Below are 21250 nucleotides of genomic sequence, written 5' to 3'. Positions count from 1 at the left end.
CTTTCAGACCATCCTCTAAATTATGTACCACCCCCCCCTTCCTTTAGATTGTAAGCTCCATGAGCAGGACCCTCCTCCTCCTACTGTATTGTAATTGTACTGCCCCCCTTTAACCACTTAAGCCCCGGAAGATTTTACCCTCTTCCTTACCAGGGCCTATTTTGCGATTCGGCACTGTGTGACTATAACGGACAATTGCACGGTCGTGCGACGCTGTACCCAAATGAAATTGACGTCCTTTTTTTCCCACAAACAGAGCTTTCTTTTGGTGGTATTTGATCACCTGTGCGATTTTTTTTTTTTTTTTTTGATCATGCGCTATGAACAAAAAAAGAGCGATAATAACAATATTTTTCACATTTTTTTTATATGAAATTCCCCCCAAAAAAATTTAAAAATCAAAATTTTTTAACATTTTAGGCCAATTTGTTTTCTGCTACATATGAGTAATGGCGGCGATCTGTGTTGTTTTTTTTTTTTTTTTGCGGGACTGCGACATTGCGGCGGACAGATTGGACACTTGACTTACATTTTTAAAACTTTTGGGGGTACCAGTGACATTACTACAGTAATCAGTGCTATACATATGCACTGCTATTGTAAAAATGACACTGGGAGGCAAGGGGTTAACTTTATTGGAGAGGGAGGGGTTAAGTGTGTCCCTAGGGACGTGCTTCTAACTGTGATTGGCTGTGGCTGTGTGTGTAACAGCAGAGATCAACGGTCCTACATAGCAGGACCGTATGATCTGTGCTGTTATACAGGGGAGAAAGACAGGCAGCTTTGTTTACATTAGCCGCCTGCCTTTCTACCACCGTAACCGACGATCGCGAGTGACCGGTGGACATCGGGTCCATCAGTCACTCGCGCGGGGGGGGGGGGGGGGGGGTCCGTGAGCGAGCGGGAGCGCGCCTCCGGCGGCACGCGCTCGCTCCCTAGAGCCTCACAGGCTAGCGACGTAGTATTACGTCTCTTTGCCTGTGAGGGGCTGACCGCCGACGTAAATAATCGTTAGGCAGTCAGCAAGTGGTTAAGTTGTAAAGAACTGCGTGCACTTTTGGCATTTTACAGTATAGATCTTGTATAATAATAATTTGTAGCGTTCATAGAGCAGTGCACATAACTACAACTAGCGTGCACTGCTCGTTCCAAACAAATGATGAAAAAGAAAAAAGGAGGTGTTTGGGAACTCACAGATGAAGTTACAAGGAGGCAGAATACCACAGTAAGAAACCGAGAATAGTTGCATAGATATTTCAAGTGCAGTTGGTTACAAAACAACCTCTTGATCATGTAGTGATGCATATTTTCATTGATCTTTTCTATGGCCACTTTTTTACCCATTTCACATTACACCTATAAAACAGTGCTTGACAGGTGGTTCTGATCCCTGTCAGACAATAGAAATGGAATTATGCACTGAGCCTAAAGGCAACCCTGAGCTGATATTTAGAGCAAGTGCAAGCCAATTGTATTTATTGAACTGTATGTTGACTTCTTCATTGTTACCGAATAACACTGTCTTCCTGGTGGTTACTGGTTTTATAGGCTGGATATTGGTCGGGTATAAAGATGCACAGACACTTGTGGGACAGTTAGCTACATTGTAAGGGCCCTTTCACAACTAACGCAATTTGATGCATTTTGGACATGCCTATGGGCATGGTTCACACCAGGGATTCCCAAACTATGACCCTTCAGCTGTTGCAGAACTACATATCCCATGAGGCATTGTAAAACTCTGACATTCACATACATGACTAGGCATGATGGGAATTGTAGTTCCTGGACAACTGAAGGGCCATAGTTTGGGAATCCCTGGTTTACACCATTGCAGTGCAGAGTAGAAAAATACAGCATGCTGCATTTTTCTGCAACATGCAAAAACGCATGAAACGCATCATCACAGTGCACATGGAAGCCCAAGGGAAGAAGGAAGTGACCTCACAGGACAATTGCAGATATAAATATTTGATTCTAATGCATGCATAGCAAAGAAAAAATGCACAACTTGCAGTTTCTGGTGTGAATGGACCCTAAGGGTCACATTAACTTCAAACCCACTAAATGTAGTCCAGAAAGTATAAATATGGTATTGGCACTTGCAGACGAAGTATACTGCATACCTTCCATTAAGTAGAGGAAATCCAAGATTTTAGGTGTATCTTACCAATTTCAAGTACTTGCCACTATATTTATTAACATTATTTTTCATATTTGATTTTTAAACAATGTGTACTTCTTGCAAAATTGTTTTCTTCCAGCCTGAAGTACTTGAACAACTAAGCGGTCTGAAGGAATTCTGGATGGATGGCAATAGACTAACCTATATCCCAGGGGTATGTTTTGTGTACCGTACTGTTTATATATAAAGACGGAGAATTTAAAAACTGAAAGAATGCAGAGAGTAAAGAATCGTAGCAGGAGTTTTAGAGACATTGGTTTTGTAGTTATTCCAAACTGGAGAAATTTTTGAATAGTCCCTGTGTGCACCTCTGTCAATTTCTTCCTCTGAGCAGAATTTGCAAAGTGTAATACTGCTCTCATGTTTTGTATATGCTCTGAGTTCCAATTTATAAATTTTGCTCATTTTGTTCCGGACCTGGTTGTATTTACAGTTTTGGAATATTCTGCAAATGCATGCAGTATACATAGATGATATATTTGTGACTATTTTTGTTTTGTTTCAGTTTTGTGACATTTTCTTAATTTTAATTCTGACGTTCATAGACTGGCCATCAATATCTTTATCGGATAGTGGTTTTTATGTCTTTTAGATCATTAAAGAGAAAGGGATTTTGATGGTGACTGATAGGACAATGGAACCCTGAAATGTATTTATTTATTTTTTTGATTCATCATGCACTTCAATTTTAAATTATGCTTGTAGGATGAACCCTCAATAGGGTAATACCCTCAGCTAACAAATGATGATAATAGTTGAGATTTTACTTTATCATACCCTAAGTGCACATTCATGGGGCCTTAGGTGCTGCTTGAAGTTTATGAACTAGGGCTATCTCTGCCTAATCAGCTGAGCAGGAGCACTTTCCTATGGTCTTTTAAAGCGGAGTTCCAGCCATTCACTCACCTGTCCAACGGTCTAGCGATGCGGCCGCCCGAAGCCTCGATCCTTTCCCTCGGCGCCGGCATCACTGCTGTGGGCACCCGGCTGTGAAAGTTTGCGGCTTCACAGCCGGGTACCCACTGTGCATGCGCGAGTCGCGCTGCGCGCCGTGATTGGCCGGCAATCTTCTGGGACCTCTGACGTGTCCCAGAAGATTGCAGGGAGGGAGGGGGAGAGGAGAACTTCCGTTCAGGGCGCCGCGGCGCTCCAAGCGGAAGTGGGAGCGGGTACCTGTCAAAACTAGGTACCCGCTCCCCCCCCCCCCCCCCCAAAAAAAAAATGACATGTTAAATGTGGCATGTCAGGGGGTTAGAATACCTAAAGCGGAAGTTCCACTTTTGGGTGGAACTCCGCTTTAAGCTGAGTGGATCAGTGTCCTGGTGGCCAGCGATTCTGAATTTCATGAAAAGTCCATTCCTGGTCAGATATGAATACATATTTAAAACTTGTATTGTAAAGCGCTGCGCAAACTGTCGGCGCTATATAAATCCTGTATAATAATAATAACTTGTAATATTAAATTCTTGCATGAGACTAATAAAGCAGCATGGAATAGCATTATTACTTATCCTGTGAAAAAAATAAATAATTGTTGCTGTAAGTACACAGGAAAGCTGTGCCTGAGCTTTATACCCCCATGTCTGCTGGAGAGCATGAAGGTTCTCCTGGTAATGGTAATTCAGTAAATGTGTGGCAGGATGTTACTGTTTTATGTCTTTTGTTTGTTGTAGTTTCTTGGAAGTCTGAAGCAACTGATTTACTTGGACCTTTCAAAGAACAACATAGAAATGGTGGAAGATGGCATCGCTGGGTGTGAAAGTTTACAAGATCTGCTACTGTCCAGCAATGCCATACAGCAATTACCAGAGTCTATTGGTTGGTATCTAGGGGGTGGATGTATATGACACTTTCATAGATAAAAAAAAAGGGACTTAAAAAAAAGAAATCCCTTATTTGAGTAGGATCTTTCCATGTAATAACCTAAGATGGGTGTTTATTTTGAACACCCCTCTTATAAGGACCAGCTGCTTACTTGGCAGTCTGGAGTCCAATTTTTCAAATGTAGGGACACCCACAAAACATGATTTTATTTGAATGTCACTTTAAAATCTGAAAAGCAACCCTTCTTGAAAATAACAGTTAAAGTAGAACTATAAGCAAAACTTTTTTTTTTCTTCTTCATTTTGGATAGTGTAAGAGAGGGTCATAACCAATGTCAGATTTCTTTTTTACCATCTCCACAAGTCCAATTAGGGAGATTTCCTTTTCACTTGCTCTCCCATAGCCAAACAGGAGGTGAGAGGAAATCCCTGCAAATTAAGGGAATTCCTTTGGGGGGCCCCCAGGTCACCAGAACTTGTGTCCCCATTGGAATATTTCCACTCTGTTACTTGGTTACTGTTCTGGGGACAACCCAAAATTTGGGATTTACTTTCAATGATAATGGTGAACAGGACAAATAGAGCTGGTGAATCTCCTTAACTGGGGCACAGACAGCAATAAAAACTGACAGGAGTTCTATGCAAAACAAAAGAAAAAAAATTGCCTTTAGTTATACTTTAATATTTACCTGTATGAGATTTTTACTGTGCTTCTTGTATCTGTGTGATTTATTTTTTATTTTGAATGCAGGTGCACTGAAGAAGTTGACCACTCTGAAAGTGGATGAAAACCAGCTCATGTATTTACCAGACTCTATTGGAGGGTAAGTTGTAGATTTTAACAAGAAAATAGCAATGTTGCTTACTAGATATAGTTCTCCTGTATGCTAGATATTCTAACCTAGCTTCTAGATTTTAGGCAGTATGTTGAAACCCTATTAATATGTTGTCTTTCTACAAGGAATAGAAAGATTATTTTAGAGTATTTGCATTTCCCAGAAATTTGGTAATGAATAACTTCAGTTATAGTCCACTTTAGTTATCATTTGTAAAGCTTTCCAAATAGTACAGGTTTACCAAATCATTTTGAGAAAGCAATATAGGAATAGGAGCAAGCTAGCAGCTGGTAACAAAAAGCCAAAATACAGGTCAAGTAAAAATACAAAACCTATCATGTAAGCAAATATTCTGGTGGTGTAAAGCCACAGCCAGCTGCCCAGCAGAGGATCTAGACATCTGTAAAAGTTTGACCTGCTAAATAAATTCAGGCAAACTGCTAAATACATTGTGGAAATACATATATGGGATCTGTTTTACCCGCTAAAAAAAGATTTGTGTCCATCCAGTTTTACGATTGACACAGCACTACCAGAAAGCATAGCCGGGCTGCTGACTGACTTTTCTTTACTGCAATTAAAACTGAATTAAACTCTAAGTTATATATTTTTTAAAACCGGCCCCTAGCATGTTTGTCATAATGTGCTAGTACGCAGAGCATATTAGCATATTGTGGCAGAATTAATTGTAAGGGTCCATTCACACTAGCGCGACTTGTCAGGCGACTTGGTCGCCTGACAAGTCGCGGTCGGTCCCTCGCCATTGAATAGTACAGGACCCGTTCTAATAGGAGCGACACAAGTAGCTCCGACTTAGAAAAAGGGTCCTGTACTACTTTGGGGCGACCTGGAGGCAACTTGCATTGAATTCAATTATATGAAGTCCGTGCAAGTCGCGCCGAGGTCGCGGTGCGCGCTGTGCACCGCGACTTCACAGGTCGCCCCACAAAATCCTGTCGCGCCAGTCTGAATGGGCTGTCAAAGGAAGCCATTCAGTGCTGCACTATAAGCGCTCTAACTGGTCCCCAGGTGCTTCCATTTTCTCCCAGTCTCCCTCCCCAGGTTCGTTCTGATTGGCTGCTTAAATAGCCTGGCCTTGATGACGTCACTCCCACACATGTGCACAAGAGTCCCTTCATCACAGCACAGAGCGGTGCCATAAATGTATTCTGAGCTGTGCATGTGTGGCTCAGTGTACATTACTGCTGACAGGCAGAAAGAAGCATAAAAACCCTGCCTGTCAGCAGTTTGTTAAAAATGTATCCTACAAATAATGCAATGTTTATTTTTAATGGAATACTTTTCACCTTTTTGTTTTTTACATCTTTTGTTGCATCTCAGTGCTGATGAAGTCCCACAGTCAGTTCTTGCCTACATTCAATTGCTGTATTTCATTCCTCAGGTCAGGGTTTTCTGATGGTGACAGCAGTGGGCAAAGTGTTTTGACAATGCAAGGGGACAACTGGAAAAAATGTTTTCCTCTAAAATAGGAAATATCCAGTAGTAATCCTAATGAAAGCTCCAGGTTATAAAATATTGAAAAATACTTTTATGATTTCATTAACTTCTTAAAGCTGATATGAGATTTAATGATGGAGTTTACATAGAAACGTCTCCTGGGCTTTAGGTTGTGTCCATCACTACTGCTTTCATATGGCTAGTGTCATCTGGATGAGAACAATTTACTCCAGAGCCTGCCCCGTAAACACTAAATAATCAACATAAGAGAAAGACATAATGAGCTAGTATGCATCGCATACTAGCTCATTATGAAATACTTACCTTAGAACGAGCCCCCGCCGTGCCGCTCTCTTACCTGTATGACGGGCGACATGACATGTCGCTCGTCTTCCGGGATCGCGGCATCCGGTCATCTGATTGGCCGGAGCCGCGGTGACGTCACTCCCGCGCACGCGCGCGGGAGCCGACGGTCACGGCACGGGGCTCTGAAGGAACGGCACGATCAGCCGTTCCTTCAGAGCGCATGCGCCAGTGACGTCACTGGCTGCATTAAAGGTAAATATCTCCTAAACGGTACATGTTTAGGAGATATTTACAGTACCTATAGGTAAGCCTTATCATAGGCTTACCTATAGGTACAACTTCCTGAGGAGGGTTTACTTCCTCTTTAAATTGTTGTGTTACTCTCTGTGTGAATATAGTCTTTGAGAGTAGAACAAGCAATGTGTGTTCCTTATTGTATTAGGTAATAATGTGTGTTGTATTGAGCTGTGTGTACTAGCTTAGATAAGCATGATGTATGCTAATCGCCTAACACTGTTGAGTTAATTTTCCTGCAATGATGTGCTGGCTCTGCCTGACTCCTCCCACACAGACCGAACATTAGGCCTAGGCCCGTGCATACGGCAGCTTGTCTGACAGAAGCCAGCCGAACCTCCAGCTTCTGTCGATGGGGCATGACCGAAAAAGGGCCGACCCCTGTCAGAACACAATAACTCAGCAGGGGGGAGATTGCTGTATGAACATCCGATTGTTAGTACAGGTTCTCCTCCTGAGCTCTTCAGATTTTTTTTTTTTTTTCGTTCAGCCCGCTGGGTTGAACGACAAAAAAACTGATAGTGTTTACCAGGCTTAAGGCTGGCCATACATTACACAATTTTCTCATTCAATTTTATTTGGATTTACCTTCAGTACCTTTCACTACCTGTAGCGAAAGAGCCTGCCTGATTGCATACAAATTGAAAGTGTTTAAGTTTGATCTTATATATGGTTTTGATAAATCTAAAGTGATATGACCTTTTTTCTTTTAATTTTTAGGGTAGAAAATTTTAAATAAGTGTTTTTAAAGAAAACGAAAAAATCTGCAGAATATGCAGTGGTGGTAGTGGGGAGAGTATAAACATATAGCTTGCTGCAGGCAATAATGTGCTAGTTTGTACCGCATACTAGCACATTATGACAGACTTAACTGTAAAGTGGATCTCTCAAGCAGCGTGCTGTCTGCGATGACTGGGCTTCCATCTTCACCTGGTCTTCCTTCCAAGTTTGCACGTTCCGGTTGTTTGAATAGCCAGGCTACAATGACGTCAATCCTGCGCAAGAGAGCCACGATTGCGTCACAGCACTCTGAATAAACCGTAACACTCGAGTGTGCCTTCCATTCAGAGTATAGTTTGCATGCCCCGATGATGTCACCAGCTGCTACAAATGTGAAAATCTCCTAAATGGTGCACGTTTAGGAGATATTCACTGTACCTACAGGTAAGTCTTGTTTAAAGGCTTACCTATAGGCACAAGTAAACAGGCAGACTTTACTACCACTTAAAAATAGTGCCTGGTGATTCTGCCATGAAGGCCTTGTTCAAGCACTCTCTGTTTTAGGGAGAACATGCTGTGTCTCTGTCTCCAAATTCTACTTCTACAGTGTCAACACATATTATGCAGGCATGCTCTACTGTAGTTATCATTAGGAAACCTCACAAATGTCATGCAACCTTAGCTGAAGTACATGTGGACAGGACTGGGGCTGAGTTCACACTGGCATTAAAAAGTAAGCATTTGAGAGGCATTAAAAACGCCCCTCAAACGCATATGCTCAAGATACAATATACAGCACATTGTGCTGTTCACACTATCACAAAAAACATGAAGCGTTAGCGATGCTTCGCTTCAAAATGAAAGCCTCATGTTGAGTCTGGAGGCGTTTTGAAGCCTTTTAACGCCTCCCATTCAAGTTTATGGTAATGCTCAGCAAACGCTCTGGCAGGTGTTTGCGGTGTGTTAAAATTCGTTTATTTCTGTCACTTTCCATTGTGGAGCAGTTTTAAGGGTCATCAAATGCGCTGAAACCACGCATAGGGTGATTATGGAGTGTTTTAACGCTTTTAAAACTCCCCATTCTAAAGCTCATTGACGCCTGTCTGATGCTCATACAAACGCTATAAGAGTATTTGTTGAGTGTTGGAAATGTAGTTAAATTAAATTAAGTGTGACCAAGTCCTGAAGGAGATGAGCAGCAGTGCAATGTAACAACAGGTGGAAAAAAAGGTGAAAGCAATTATACTTTTGTTTTGTTTTTAAATAAATGTCTCTGTTTTCCTTCCAGGCTTGTTTCCCTAGAAGAGCTGGATTGCAGTTTCAATGAAGTTGAAGCATTACCTTCCTCTATAGGGCAGTTTTCTCAGATACGAACGTTTGCTGCTGATCACAACTTTCTGATACAGCTTCCCCCAGAGGTACAGTGCCTGTTGTGTTCATACTCTGTGTATGTCTAAATCAAATTCAAAATGAGAAAATGGCAAAACATTCAATCAATTTTTAACTGGCTACAAAGAAGCCCGGTGGTGGGGACTAATTCACTTTACAGACGTCCACAGGACTCTACTTGACTTACCATTCAGTGGGGATTTGATTGCCTAGATCAACACTCCTTTTATGTATATATGCAGATAGAGTGAACGAATGCTCAATAACGATCTGGAAAAGTAATCTTAATGTTTGGTGCCCCCCAAGATGAATATACCTACCTTAGCTATGCTGTGTCACCACCATGATCTGCTGCTGTTGGGCCCCAGAAGTCCTATGGAAATACTGACTTGATATTTACATAAGCAGAGTCCACTTGACAGCATTTGGGCCTAAAGATAAACTGCTCAGAGACTGATGGAAGAATTGTGGAAGGTGAGCGCCATTGGTGCCCCAATCTAAAGAAGTCTTGGAGCTGGAGCTTAAAGTGGTTCTAAAGACAAACTTTTTTTTTTTTATTTTTTATTTTTTTTTAACCCTAATGCATTCTCTGCATTAAGGTAAAAAAGAAACCTTTTAATAGCAGCACCCCTCTCTAAACTCTTACCTGAGTCTATTGCCCATCCAGCACTGTCCCATCTGCAGCAGCTCTACTCCCCTCTTCCTGGTTCTACACGCTTTACTGAGGAGGGGTTGGGGCTCAGCCGTGCTTGTGTCTATAGATGCACACAGCTCAGCTCAGGATTACGCTTGCATGAGGGCCCCTGTAGCAATCAGCTTGCGGAGGAGCAGAGAACACTGGCGGGGGACCCTGGAAGAGGGGGTTCGCAGCTGCTCTGTGCATTACAACTGCACAGTGCAGGTAAGTAAAACATTTTTCATTTTAGGGGGAAATAAATTATGTTTGGAATCAATTTAGATCTTGGTGTCTTTTGTGTATTTTTTTCCACATCTGTGAAGTATTTTCTAACAACTTGCGCACTTAGCTTATGAGCAGGAGTTTCCTGTAATAAAGACTTATTAGTTTGTTTCTCTCCCCCTGTGTTGGGTGACTGGTCTTGTATCAGCCCCCTTGCAGTTTTCTGCAGGCAGCCTGTAGGGAGTGTACCTGCTGGGTCCCTCCCTAAGTTCTGATCTCTGTATATGCTATATTCAGTACAATGATGATCTCTTTACTATAATGAAAATGTTTTGAAAGAAAAAATTCCCCTATATTTCTAATCTTGTGACAACTGAAAACCTAGAATTTTTCCTTGCTTACAGTCTTGACCAGTAGTACCCAAGACAAATAGGATGAGCAAAAAGATTTTGCATTTGAGTGGTTGACCGCCATGGAATGTGTGGTCATCCAGGGACTACCTAAAATACCATACTTGTACCTGGTAAAAATAAAATTAAAAATACTTGCCAACATCCCCTACTTTTCTTACCTTTTCACACCTTTCTTTAGGAGCCTGTGGCCGTGGCCGAGGCTCACATGTATTTTACATACATACACTTATAAAAATTCAGGATATCTTTTGCTGGAGAGGATTTTTTTTATACGCTTTTGAAGAGATTGCATACCCTCCAGACTCACTTAATGTTATCAGCAGAAAGATGAGTGGAAGGAAGTAATAGGTCTTTTTATATCCATTTATGTTCGAACAGTATCTGCACATGACCTTGTTTACTTGCGGAGGAAAAAGTTTGGCGGGTCTGATAAATGGTCTGTGCCGGCCCTTTAGAATTAGACATTTCATCATGACAGATTGAGCTTCAGATGAAATAGATAACTAGAGAGCAGCTTGTAGCAAGTAAATGGAATGCTGTAGCTTGTAGGAATTGTTTTCTCACTATATTTTTCCTTTTTTTTCCACCTTTTTCCTAATCTAGTTCTTATCTTCTTCTGAACTTTAGCCAGAGCTGGCATCTTGGAGAGGCAAGAGGAGGCAGTTGCTCTCCAAAGTGTATTGTGCCCTCTACATAACCTTTATATAGCATCTCCTGATCTTTGTTTTTTAGTAATAATGCCCCCACATTAAATGTATATTGCCCCCTCTGGCTCAGTCCCAGCTCTGACTTTTAAGTCACCCTTTTCTTTATTTCCTTTTTTTTTTTTTTTTCAAATTCTTTTAAAATGTATAGACAGCAGTCTCCAACAAATCAAACAATATAATGAGACCTAAAGTATACAACCAAGAATATAACATGAATTTTCATACGCCTAAATTGGCCGCTGTCATTAACAAGCACCACTCAGACAACGGTGAGAAACTCAACGTATTAGCCAGGTATGTTCCATCAGAGATAGAATAGGAATAGAAGACTAGTAGAAAAAATGGCGATGACTGAGGTCGTACCATGTGGTACAGTCAGAAAATCATGAAGGCAATGCAGAACTGAAAAGCATTTGAACTGAAAAGAAAGATATGACATAAAGGGACACTGTTGGTTTTATTTCTTCGTGTGAAGTAAGAAAACCTAGGGGAAGAGCAAAGGGAGGGAGAAAGGAGGGGAGGTCATATATATATATATATATATATATATATATAGATATATATATAGATATATATATAGATATATATATAGATATATATATATATATATATATATATAGATATATATATATACAGTGGGTAGGAAAAGTATTCAGACCCCCTTAAATTTTTCACTCTTTGTTATATTGCAGCCATTTGCTAAAATCATTTAAGTTTATTCTTCTTCCTCATGTATGTACACACAGCTCCCCATATTGACGGAAAAACACAGAATTGTTGACATTGTTGCAGATTTATTAAAAAAGAAAAACTGAAATATCACATGGTCCTAAGTATTCAGACCCTTTGCTTTGACACTCATATATTTAACTCTTGTGCTTTCCATTTCTTCTGATCATCCTTGAGATGGTTCTACACCTTCATTTGTGTCCATCTGTGTTTGATTATACTGATTGGACTTGATTAGGAAAGCCACACACCTGTCTATATAAGACCTTCCAGATCACAATGCATGTCAGAGCAAATGAGAATCATGAGGTCAAAGGAACTGCCTGAAGAGCTCGGAGACAGAATTGTGGCAAGGCACAGATCTGGCCAAGGTTACAAAAAGATTTCTGCTGTACTTAAGGTTCCTAAGAGCACAGTGGCCTCCATAATCCTCAAATGGAAGACGTTTGGGACGACCAGAACCCTTCCTAGAGCTGGCCGTCCGGCCAAACTGAGCTATCGGGGGGAGAAGAGCCTTGGTGAGAGAGGTAAAGAAGAAGCCAAAGATCACTGTGGCTGATCTCCAGAGATGCAGTCAGGAGATGGGAGAAAGTTGTATAAAGTCAACCATCACTGCAGCCCTCCACCAGTCGGGGCTTTATGGCAGAGTGGCCCGACGGAAGCCTCTCCTCAGTGTAGGACACATGAAAGCCCGCATGGAGTTTGCTAAAAAACACCTGAAGGACTCCAAGATGGTGAGAAATAAGATTCTCTGGTCTGATGAGACCAAAATAGAACTTTTTGGCCTTAATTCTAAGCGGTATGTATGGAGAAAACCAGGCACTGCTCATCACCTGTCCAATACAGTCCCAATAGTGAAGCATGGGGGTGGCAGCATCATGCTGTGGGGGTGTTTTTCAGCTGCAGGGACATGACGACTGGTTGCAATCGAGGAAAAGATGAATGCGGCCAAGTACAGGGATATCCTGGACAAAAACCTTCTCCAGAGTGCTCTGGACCTCAGACTGGGCCGAAGGTTTACCTTCCAACAAGACAATGACCCTAAGCACACAGCTAAAATAACGAAGGAGTGGCTTCACAACAACTCCGTGACTGTTCTTGAATGGCCCAGCCAGAGCCCTGACTTAAACCCAATTGAGCATCTCTGGAGAGACCTAAAAATGGCTGTTTACCATCCAACCTGACAGAACTGGAGAGGATCTGCAAGGAGGAATGGCAGAGGATCCCCAAATCCAGGTGTGAAAGACTTGTTGCATCTTTCCCAAAAAGACTCCTGGCTGTATTAGATCAAAAGGGGGCTTCTACTAAATACTGAGCAAAGGGTCTGAATACTTAGGACCATGTGATATTTCAGTTTTTCTTTTTTAATAAATCTGCAACAATGTCAACAATTCTGTGTTTTTCTGTCAGTATGGGGTGCTATGTATACATTCATGAGGAAGAAGAATGAACCTAAATGATTTTAGCAAATGGCTGCAATATAACAAAGAGTGAAAAATTAAGGGGGTCTGAATACTTTCCGTACCCACTGTGTATATATATATATATATATATATATATATATATATATATACACACACACACACACACACACACACACACACACACACACACACACACACACACACACACACACACACACACACACACACACACACACACACACACACAGACTGGATAGCTTCTCTTTTTCGGACCATTCTCTGTAAACCCGAGAGATGGTTGTGCGTGAAAATCCCAGTAGATCAGCAGTTTTTGAAATACTCAGACCAGCCCGTCTGGCATCAACAACCATGCCACTTTTAAAGTCACTTAAATGCCCTTTATTTCCCATTCCCGATGCTTGGTTTGAACTTTAGCAAGTTGTCTTCACCACGTATAGATGCCTAAATGCATTGAGTTGCTGTCATGTGATTGGCTGATTAGCAATTTGTTTTACCAAGCAATTGAACAGGTGTACCTAATAAAGTGGCCAGTGAGTGTACGTGAATACGAAATTAGAGCCCCTGCGATGGAGGAGTCGTGTGCACCTACGATCCAGTGGGAGGCACCTCAAGAAGAGACTTACTCTCCTCCGAGTAGACCAGCATGTTCCATAAATTCCAAGTTATAGTGTGTAACTCTCACTTATGTTGATTCGTCAGCACAAGATCCTCCAATAAATTCAGCCCCTCAATTTTTTGAAGGCAGAGTCCAAGGAATGAAGGTTGCAGATCTTTCCTTTTGAGAGAAATTCATGATTTGGCAGCGTTTATAAGGTGGCAGATATTAGATTTCCTTTTTTTCTTTTTATACTGTCTTAGATTTACTTTTTGTTTTTCCATTTTTTTTTCTTCCTTTCTTGCCTATGATACAGTGGGGGAGTTTTAGGCTCCTTTCACAGGGGCGGTGCGCCCGACTGAGTCCGTTCTGCTCAGTGGGGGATCGATCCTCCGATCCCCGCTTAGCAGGCAGATGACCGCGCTGTCTCCGCTCTCTGTGCAGAGATGGAGCTGTCAGATCCCCTCTGTCCTCTATGGGGAGATTGGGTGCGAACGGACCCCCTGTCCGTTCTCATCTGATCCTCCTGACAGATGAAAAATGGGGTTTCCATCCGTCCAGATTTCACGGACAGGATCGGATCGGATAGCAGCAGAGATTCTGTATGTACCAATTTTAGTAAATCTCTGCCATTATGTCTAGCATTATCATTTTCCAGTAGGAGGGGAACTGTTGTCATCCTAGGAAGCTTGCTGAAGATGCTGGCTAGATTTCATAGCATCAGGTTTAAATCTGTTTATTATTTGTGTAGATTGGGGCCTGGAAAAACACCACTGTGTTGTTCTTGCATTCAAACAAATTGGAGTCCCTCCCAGAGGAAATGGCCGATATGCAGAAACTCAAGGTCATTAATCTGAGCGACAACAAGTAAGTCATGTTTTTGGAATTTTGGAATGTGTGTCTTAAATTTATTTGTTTTCTTATTTCATAACCAAAAACTATTTGATTTTTAATTGGATAAAAAGTATACTTAAGTTAAAAATAACCCGATTGCAGTTAATTAACCCATAGATGCCAAACTACACACAGGCACAAGTCGCCTTTCAGCAGAAGTATAATATAAATATAAGTATTAGTGATTTCCATCCTATAGCCTGTCTGAATTTAAAAAGCCGACTTCTTATATGCTTAATATCCACATTTAGTAGTACTGAAAGAGGTGGGGAAGAAAAGCAGAGGCTGATTAGTAAAATTACAGGTTTCTTCTATACTTCCTGGAACCCATCTGGCCTTAGCTCAGGAATGCAGGAATGAGGGTGGGTGTGCATAGCTGAGAAAACTGAAGAATCATGGGATATATGACATCATTTGCCTAGGCCTGAAAACCAGGAAGTAACTGAAGAAATGTTAAAGTTTAAAACAAGTAAATCTGATATACTGTACCCTCCTATCTGTTTACTGATGCTAGCAGCATAAGGATTAAAAATAGCCAATGATGATTGAGAGAGTGAAGTTCCACTTTAAGCCTCTCTTTCAGACTTTGTTTTACTAAACCCAGGACCCTGCATTCACTATATCTGGTCCCCCACAGTACACATAACATGGAAATGCAATTATTTTAGTAAATATAAACTGCTAAATACCTTTTCTCATCAGCAGTATATAGCAGTCTTGTGACTTCTCAGTGTCCGGCTGAGCACTGGTTAAAGCTTGTAAGAAGAATTTTCATTCTCCTCTGACTGTTCTATGAGGCTGTATGAACCCTGACCCTCTGTCTGGACAGTGCTGATTGGCCCTGTACTGATCACATGCACCCTCCCAAAAAAAAAAAAAAAAAACTCCTCTAGCAAAAAACACCAAACTGAGCATGTGCAGAGTCCTTCCTAGGGCTCTGTTCTAGCAGCAGATGGATTGGGGACAGTAAAAGAAGGGGAGGATCAGAGAAGACAGGATCAAGCAGCGTTTTTACACAATGCGGAGGATTAACCCCTTAGGTTCCACAGTGAGTACAACAAGCATGCTTTCCTGCATATACAGACTATTTTTAGTGTTTAGTAACACTTTAAACTAGCATAGTTACTATTTTGTAAAGAAAGCAAATAGCGTGCCGCCTGCTGCAACTCAGTTACATTATCTAATTAGAGATGTAATGGGTAGAACTAGTGTGAAAGGTTCTAGAACATTCACATGTGACCATGACTGTTGATCTCTAAGTAGAGCTATTTCTTAGAAACTTTATATAAAAGATCTTTGAATTCTTAAAGTGGGTAGAGGGTTTTGGAACTTTTTATAGCTAGCATTATTCTGGTAAAAGATCTGTGTAATTTCTCTTTTCTATAACCCACAGAGATGTTATTGTGCTGCTGTGAACCCTTTTGTGACACCCACACTGTGTCCGTAAACTAGGAAAATAAATCTCTTTGTTAACTTTAATAATTTTTGTGTTTCCACAGGCTAAAGAATTTGCCCTTTAGCTTCACAAGACTGCAGCAGCTCACTGCTATGTGGCTGTCAGATAATCAGGTGGGGTGACACTTTCCCTCGGAGTAAAATCTGTCTTTTCCTTGTGAAATATAGTCTGCTGTAGCTAAGAGATTTGATTTTCAGAATAAGAGATAGCTGTAATGCACGTTTGTAGGAATCTGTGAAATTGTAGCTGGATTACAAAAATGAGCCTGATGTGTACAGTATCTTTTAAAAGGTCACAATGTTTGTTCAGAAACTTGGAAAGAACCTCACAGAATTTTCGATCAGCTCACTTCCGTTTCATAAACCTATCCTATAACCGGAGTCTCCAAACTTTACAAACAAAGGGCCACTATATTGTACTTCAGGCTTTAGTGGGGCCGGACCATGGCCAGTGGGACTAAAAAATGTCCTGATGTCAGTGGGTGTAAACAATGCCATTGTTGATGTCAGTGGGAGGAATAGTGCCCATCGTTGGCGTCAATGGAAGCAATTGTGCCCATCGTTGGTGTCAATGGATGGAATAGTACCCATCATTGGTGTCAATGGACGAAATAGTGCCCATCGTTGGCGCCAATGGGAGGAATAGTGCCCCATCCTTGGCATTCATGGAAGGGAATGACACCCATCATGGTGTCATTGGGAGGCACATAACCTTTCGTGCTGAAAGCAAAATCCTCTCTGCTGGAGGTTTAACAAAAAAAAAGAAAATTTTTGGAAAAGTTTCCTTAGCCTTTAATGTAGGTAATAATAAGAAAACTAATAATAGCAATCCAAAAATCTAAATACAAGCAAGAAAATTGAAAGATAAAATGATCTGAAACTGACTGTGAGCTCAAGGTCTGAGATATGAAAACCTATATAATGAATAATGTTTTTGTTGTTGCAAACATTGTCGAGTAGTTTTTTTTATATTAACTAACCAAAATATTAAAACTGAATTTCCAGTATGGATTTTATAACTTGGTTACATTGATCCAGCTTGGACCAGTGTGAGTATGTATTTGCCAAACCTGTGGACTACAGTAATCGCTGCTGTCTTCCCGGTCCTGAATGTGACGTCATCACCATATCTCTCCACCCCGTCCAAATAGAGCCACCTTGCCTTCTTTGAGAAAAATGCAAGGCTTTCTGTGAATGTCAAGCCGGTGACCCCCTGTAGTTACTATAAAGCAGGACAGCCACTTGTCATTTAAATTTTCCCCAGGGATCCCACTCTGTGCATATTACATATGTATACTTACGTTAGTCCAGTGGCGGCTGGTGCTCAAAATTTTTGGGGGGTGGGGGGAGCGCAAACAGAAAAATGTAATAGGCATTGCTTTGCGGCAAAAAATGCTGTAAAAAATTGCGTGACTTTGAGGTCACAAAAGTGTGAAAGGGGCCTTCAGTAATTAAGGTATAGTGTGCCCCCTCTCAATGCAGAGAGACCAGCGTGCCCCCTTTCAATGCAGAGAGACCAGCGTGCCCCCTTTCAATGCAGAGAGACCAGCGTGCCCCCTTTCAATGCAGAGAGACCAGCGTGCCCCCTTTCAATGCAGAGAGACCAACGTGCCCCCTTTCAATGCAGAGAGACCAACGTGCCCCCTTTCAATGCACAGTGACCAGTGTGCTCCCTTCAATGCAGTGACCAGCGTACATGCCCCCTTCAATGCAGTGACCAGCGTACATGCCCCCTTCAATGCAGTGACCAGCGTACATGCCCCCTTCAATGCAGTGACCAGCGTACATGCCCCCTTCAATGCAGTGACCAGCGTACATGCCCCCTTCAATGCAGTGACCAGCGTACATGCCCCCTTCAATGCAGTGACCAGCGTACGTGCCCCCTTAAATGCAGTGACCAGCGTACGTGCCCCCTTCAATGCAGTGACCAGCGTACGTGCCCGCTTCAATGCAGTGACCAGCGTACGTGCCCGCTTCAATGCAGTGACCAGCGTACGTGCCCGCTTCAATGCAGTGACCAGCGTACGTGCCCCCTTCAATGCAGTGACCAGCGTACGTGCCCCCTTCAATGCAGTGACCAGCGTGCGTGCCCCCTTCAATGCAGTGACCAGCGTGCGTGCCCCCTTCAATGCAGTGACCAGCGTGCGTGCCCCCTTCAATGCAGAGACCAGCGTACGTGCCCCCTTCAATGCAGTGACCAGCGTGCGTGCCCCCTTCAATGCAGAGACCAGCGTGCGTGCCCCCTTCAATGCAGTGACCAGCGTGCGTGCCCCCTTCAATGCAGTGTGGCCCCCCCCCCCCCCCGAGACCAGTGCACTTACCTGGAGTACGGGTGAGGGTGTCCACAGGAACGCTCTTCTAATGGAAACTGTATAACGTTTGTACTGGTGCTCTTTTTAAGCTACATTTGCTTTCACTCAAGTGCCTCGTGCTTGGAGGATCTGCACTGTTGGCTCTTGTATTAAGACAGTCACAGCCACCCATAACTGCCTGAGTACCCAAACAGTAACAGTATCTGATAGTATGCAGTCACTGTTTCACCAAAAAAAAATTCCACCTGGCTCAATCGACAGAGCCACTCATTGCTTGAATTGCAGTTAATTTTGCAGGAATAGGCCAAACTTCAAGTAGTGTATGTATAGCTTTAATGTATCTTCGTCCGATAATTTTTCATTCGTTATTTTTCATAATTTGAGCCTTTTAGAAGCATTGGTTTATTGAAACACTTCTGAAATTAACATTTTTTAATACTACTTATCGTTCATAAAATATGTTTATTTGCAGTCCAAGCCCCTCATACCACTGCAGAAGGAGACTGATCCAGATTCTCAGAAAACTGTTCTAACTAACTATATGTTCCCTCAACAACCACGAACGGATGACGGTAAGGACAACTGGTGTGGGGCCACAACATATTTGAAGCATTATAGTGTCTCTTACCACTTTCATTTGAGTAGCATTGAACTGTTTAGATAAATGCTAAAGAGTAAAATCTGTTATTGATTGTAAAGTCTCAGGGTTTTTTTTTAGTTTTTTTTTTTTTTTAAATAACAAACACGTTATACTTACCTGCTCTGTGCAGTTGGTTTACCACAGGGTGGCCTGGATCCTGCTCTTCTCGGGTGCCTTTTCTACGCTCCTGGCTCCTCCCTCCTGTTGAGTGTCCCCACAGCAAGCAGCTTGTTGTGGGGGCACCTGAGCTGAGTCACAGCTCCCTGTGTCCATTCAGACACGGACCAATGACACGGCCCCACCCCTGTCTCAGCCAATGAGGAGGGGAGTCCAAGGCAGCTGAGACGCTTCTGTGGTATCTCTGGATAGAGATGGGCTCAGGTGAGTATTAGAGGGGCTGAGGGGAGCTGCTGCACACAGAAGTTTTTTTTTTTATCTTAATGCATAGAATGCATTGCTCCTTGCTGACTTGCATTGATGTGAACAGACACTATTGAAGTAATGTGATTTCCTTTGTCATGCGATTCTCAAGTTGCAACCGAAATCACACTATTGTGAACCAGAATTCACTTGTACTCTGCAGCTAAATTCCCAGGTCATGGTTAACAAGTAGGAAAAGTCTTAGTTGTAGAAGTAGGATGAAGGCTTAAAGATAGGTGGGAATTATGAATTCTCAACGATAATGGAACTACAAGATGAAAGAAAGTTACTCAGCCCACTATACATAGGCTTAGATATACAAGCTCATAGTATGGCATTGAAGAGATTTTTGAGCAAAAACATGTTAAAGAACATGGGAATAGAATATTTTAATCCTTGGGAAAAAAAGTTTAGGTTGTCTTGTTTTTAGTATGGATATTATCTGCTTTCAGACTGCCTGCCCTAAATGTACTGCGGATAGGCGGTCCGTGCAGGCAAAGCGATGTACTGGTACGTTGCTGGCTGCTTTCGGATTTAGGGTGTGCACATTCCCTCCTGTCGACATCCACTGTAATTGTACAGAGCGGTAGCCTGTCAGCAAGTCCTGGCCAATGATTCATGGCTGGGACCTGCTGATTGGCGCTGTCCAATAACAGCCCAAAGCCCTGTGTTAACAATCAACACGGGGCTATGTACAGAGGGAATCCTCTCTCTCTGCAAAGCAGGGATAAGAAACAAAGAGATATGTTAGTAAAAGCAGCACATAACACACACATTACACATTGATGGCACACATTTAACCCCTTGATCACCCTGGATGTTAACCCCTTCCATGCCATTGTCATTAGTACAGTGATGGTGTATAGTATAATCACTGTAATAATGTCACTGGTGATGTCAGTGGTAGTCAGTCAGTTCCACCTCAGCGTCAGTTAGTGTCAGATTGCCTGCTGCACTACCGCAGTCCCACTCTAAGTCCTAAATTGCTGCAATTGGTAGTATAAAGAAGAAAAAAATAGATTCTAATCTATATACCATAGTTTGTAGACGCTTTAACAAACCAATCAATGTACAGTTTTTTGTTTTGTTTCTTTTTTTACCAACAATATATTTTGGCTAAAATAAAGATATATAAAGAAATTCGATTTTTTAAAAAAAAAATTATTGGATATGTTTTATAGCAGAAAGTAAAAAATATATAACTTTTTTTTCTAATTTTCATTTAGATTGCAAAAAAAAACCCAGTGGTAATAAAATACCACCAAAAATACCAGTGCTAAATAGCAAAAAATGGCCTGGTCATGAAGGGGGTAAATCCTTTCGGAGCTCAAGTGGTTATACTTGTTCCATCATGTGGATATTCCCATGCAGCCAGGAATATATTTCATGCTCCAGCAGTTATAGAATTTTGCTTTGTTCTGAGATAACAATCCACTGCATTTGGTTTCCCTGTCACTGCAGACTGGTATGCTAGATGTTTACAATGCAGATTAATCATTATCTACCAGACGGACAAGAGCGAATAAAGGCCAAGCTGGATTTTTATCTCTGTATTTTGATTTTTGATCAGAACAGGTGCGGTGATTTCAAAGGAACTACATAGGCTAGGTTTACACATGCGGCAGTGTTTGCGACTCCTCTAAAAAGTGGCCTGTGGTGGATTGCATTTCAGAGACATTTGACAGGCAGTGAGGGGTCAATATGTCGCCTCCCGACCACCTGTTTTAACAT

At 41.9% G+C, this 21250-nt stretch overlaps 1 protein-coding gene across 1 annotated transcript in view; it reads left to right on the top strand.

Annotated features, from left to right (window-relative positions):
* ERBIN (erbb2 interacting protein) overlaps positions 1–21250 on the top strand; it is a 277776-nt gene that overhangs the window by 220431 nt on the left and 36095 nt on the right. Inside the window, exons 9-15 of the mRNA XM_082263628.1 lie at positions 2265–2339; positions 3859–4003; positions 4760–4832; positions 8911–9040; positions 14550–14665; positions 16192–16261; positions 18932–19031. Coding sequence (XP_082119754.1) covers positions 2265–2339; positions 3859–4003; positions 4760–4832; positions 8911–9040; positions 14550–14665; positions 16192–16261; positions 18932–19031 — 709 coding nt within the window. The remainder of the gene's footprint in view (positions 1–2264; positions 2340–3858; positions 4004–4759; positions 4833–8910; positions 9041–14549; positions 14666–16191; positions 16262–18931; positions 19032–21250) is intronic.

The sequence above is a fragment of the Pelophylax lessonae genome, assembly GCF_965119305.1.
Source record: "Pelophylax lessonae genome assembly, chromosome: 1".
NCBI lineage: Eukaryota > Metazoa > Chordata > Amphibia > Anura > Ranidae > Pelophylax > Pelophylax lessonae.
The sequence above is the reverse complement of the archived record's forward strand: the minus strand, read 5'-3'. Positions and strand labels throughout refer to the sequence as shown.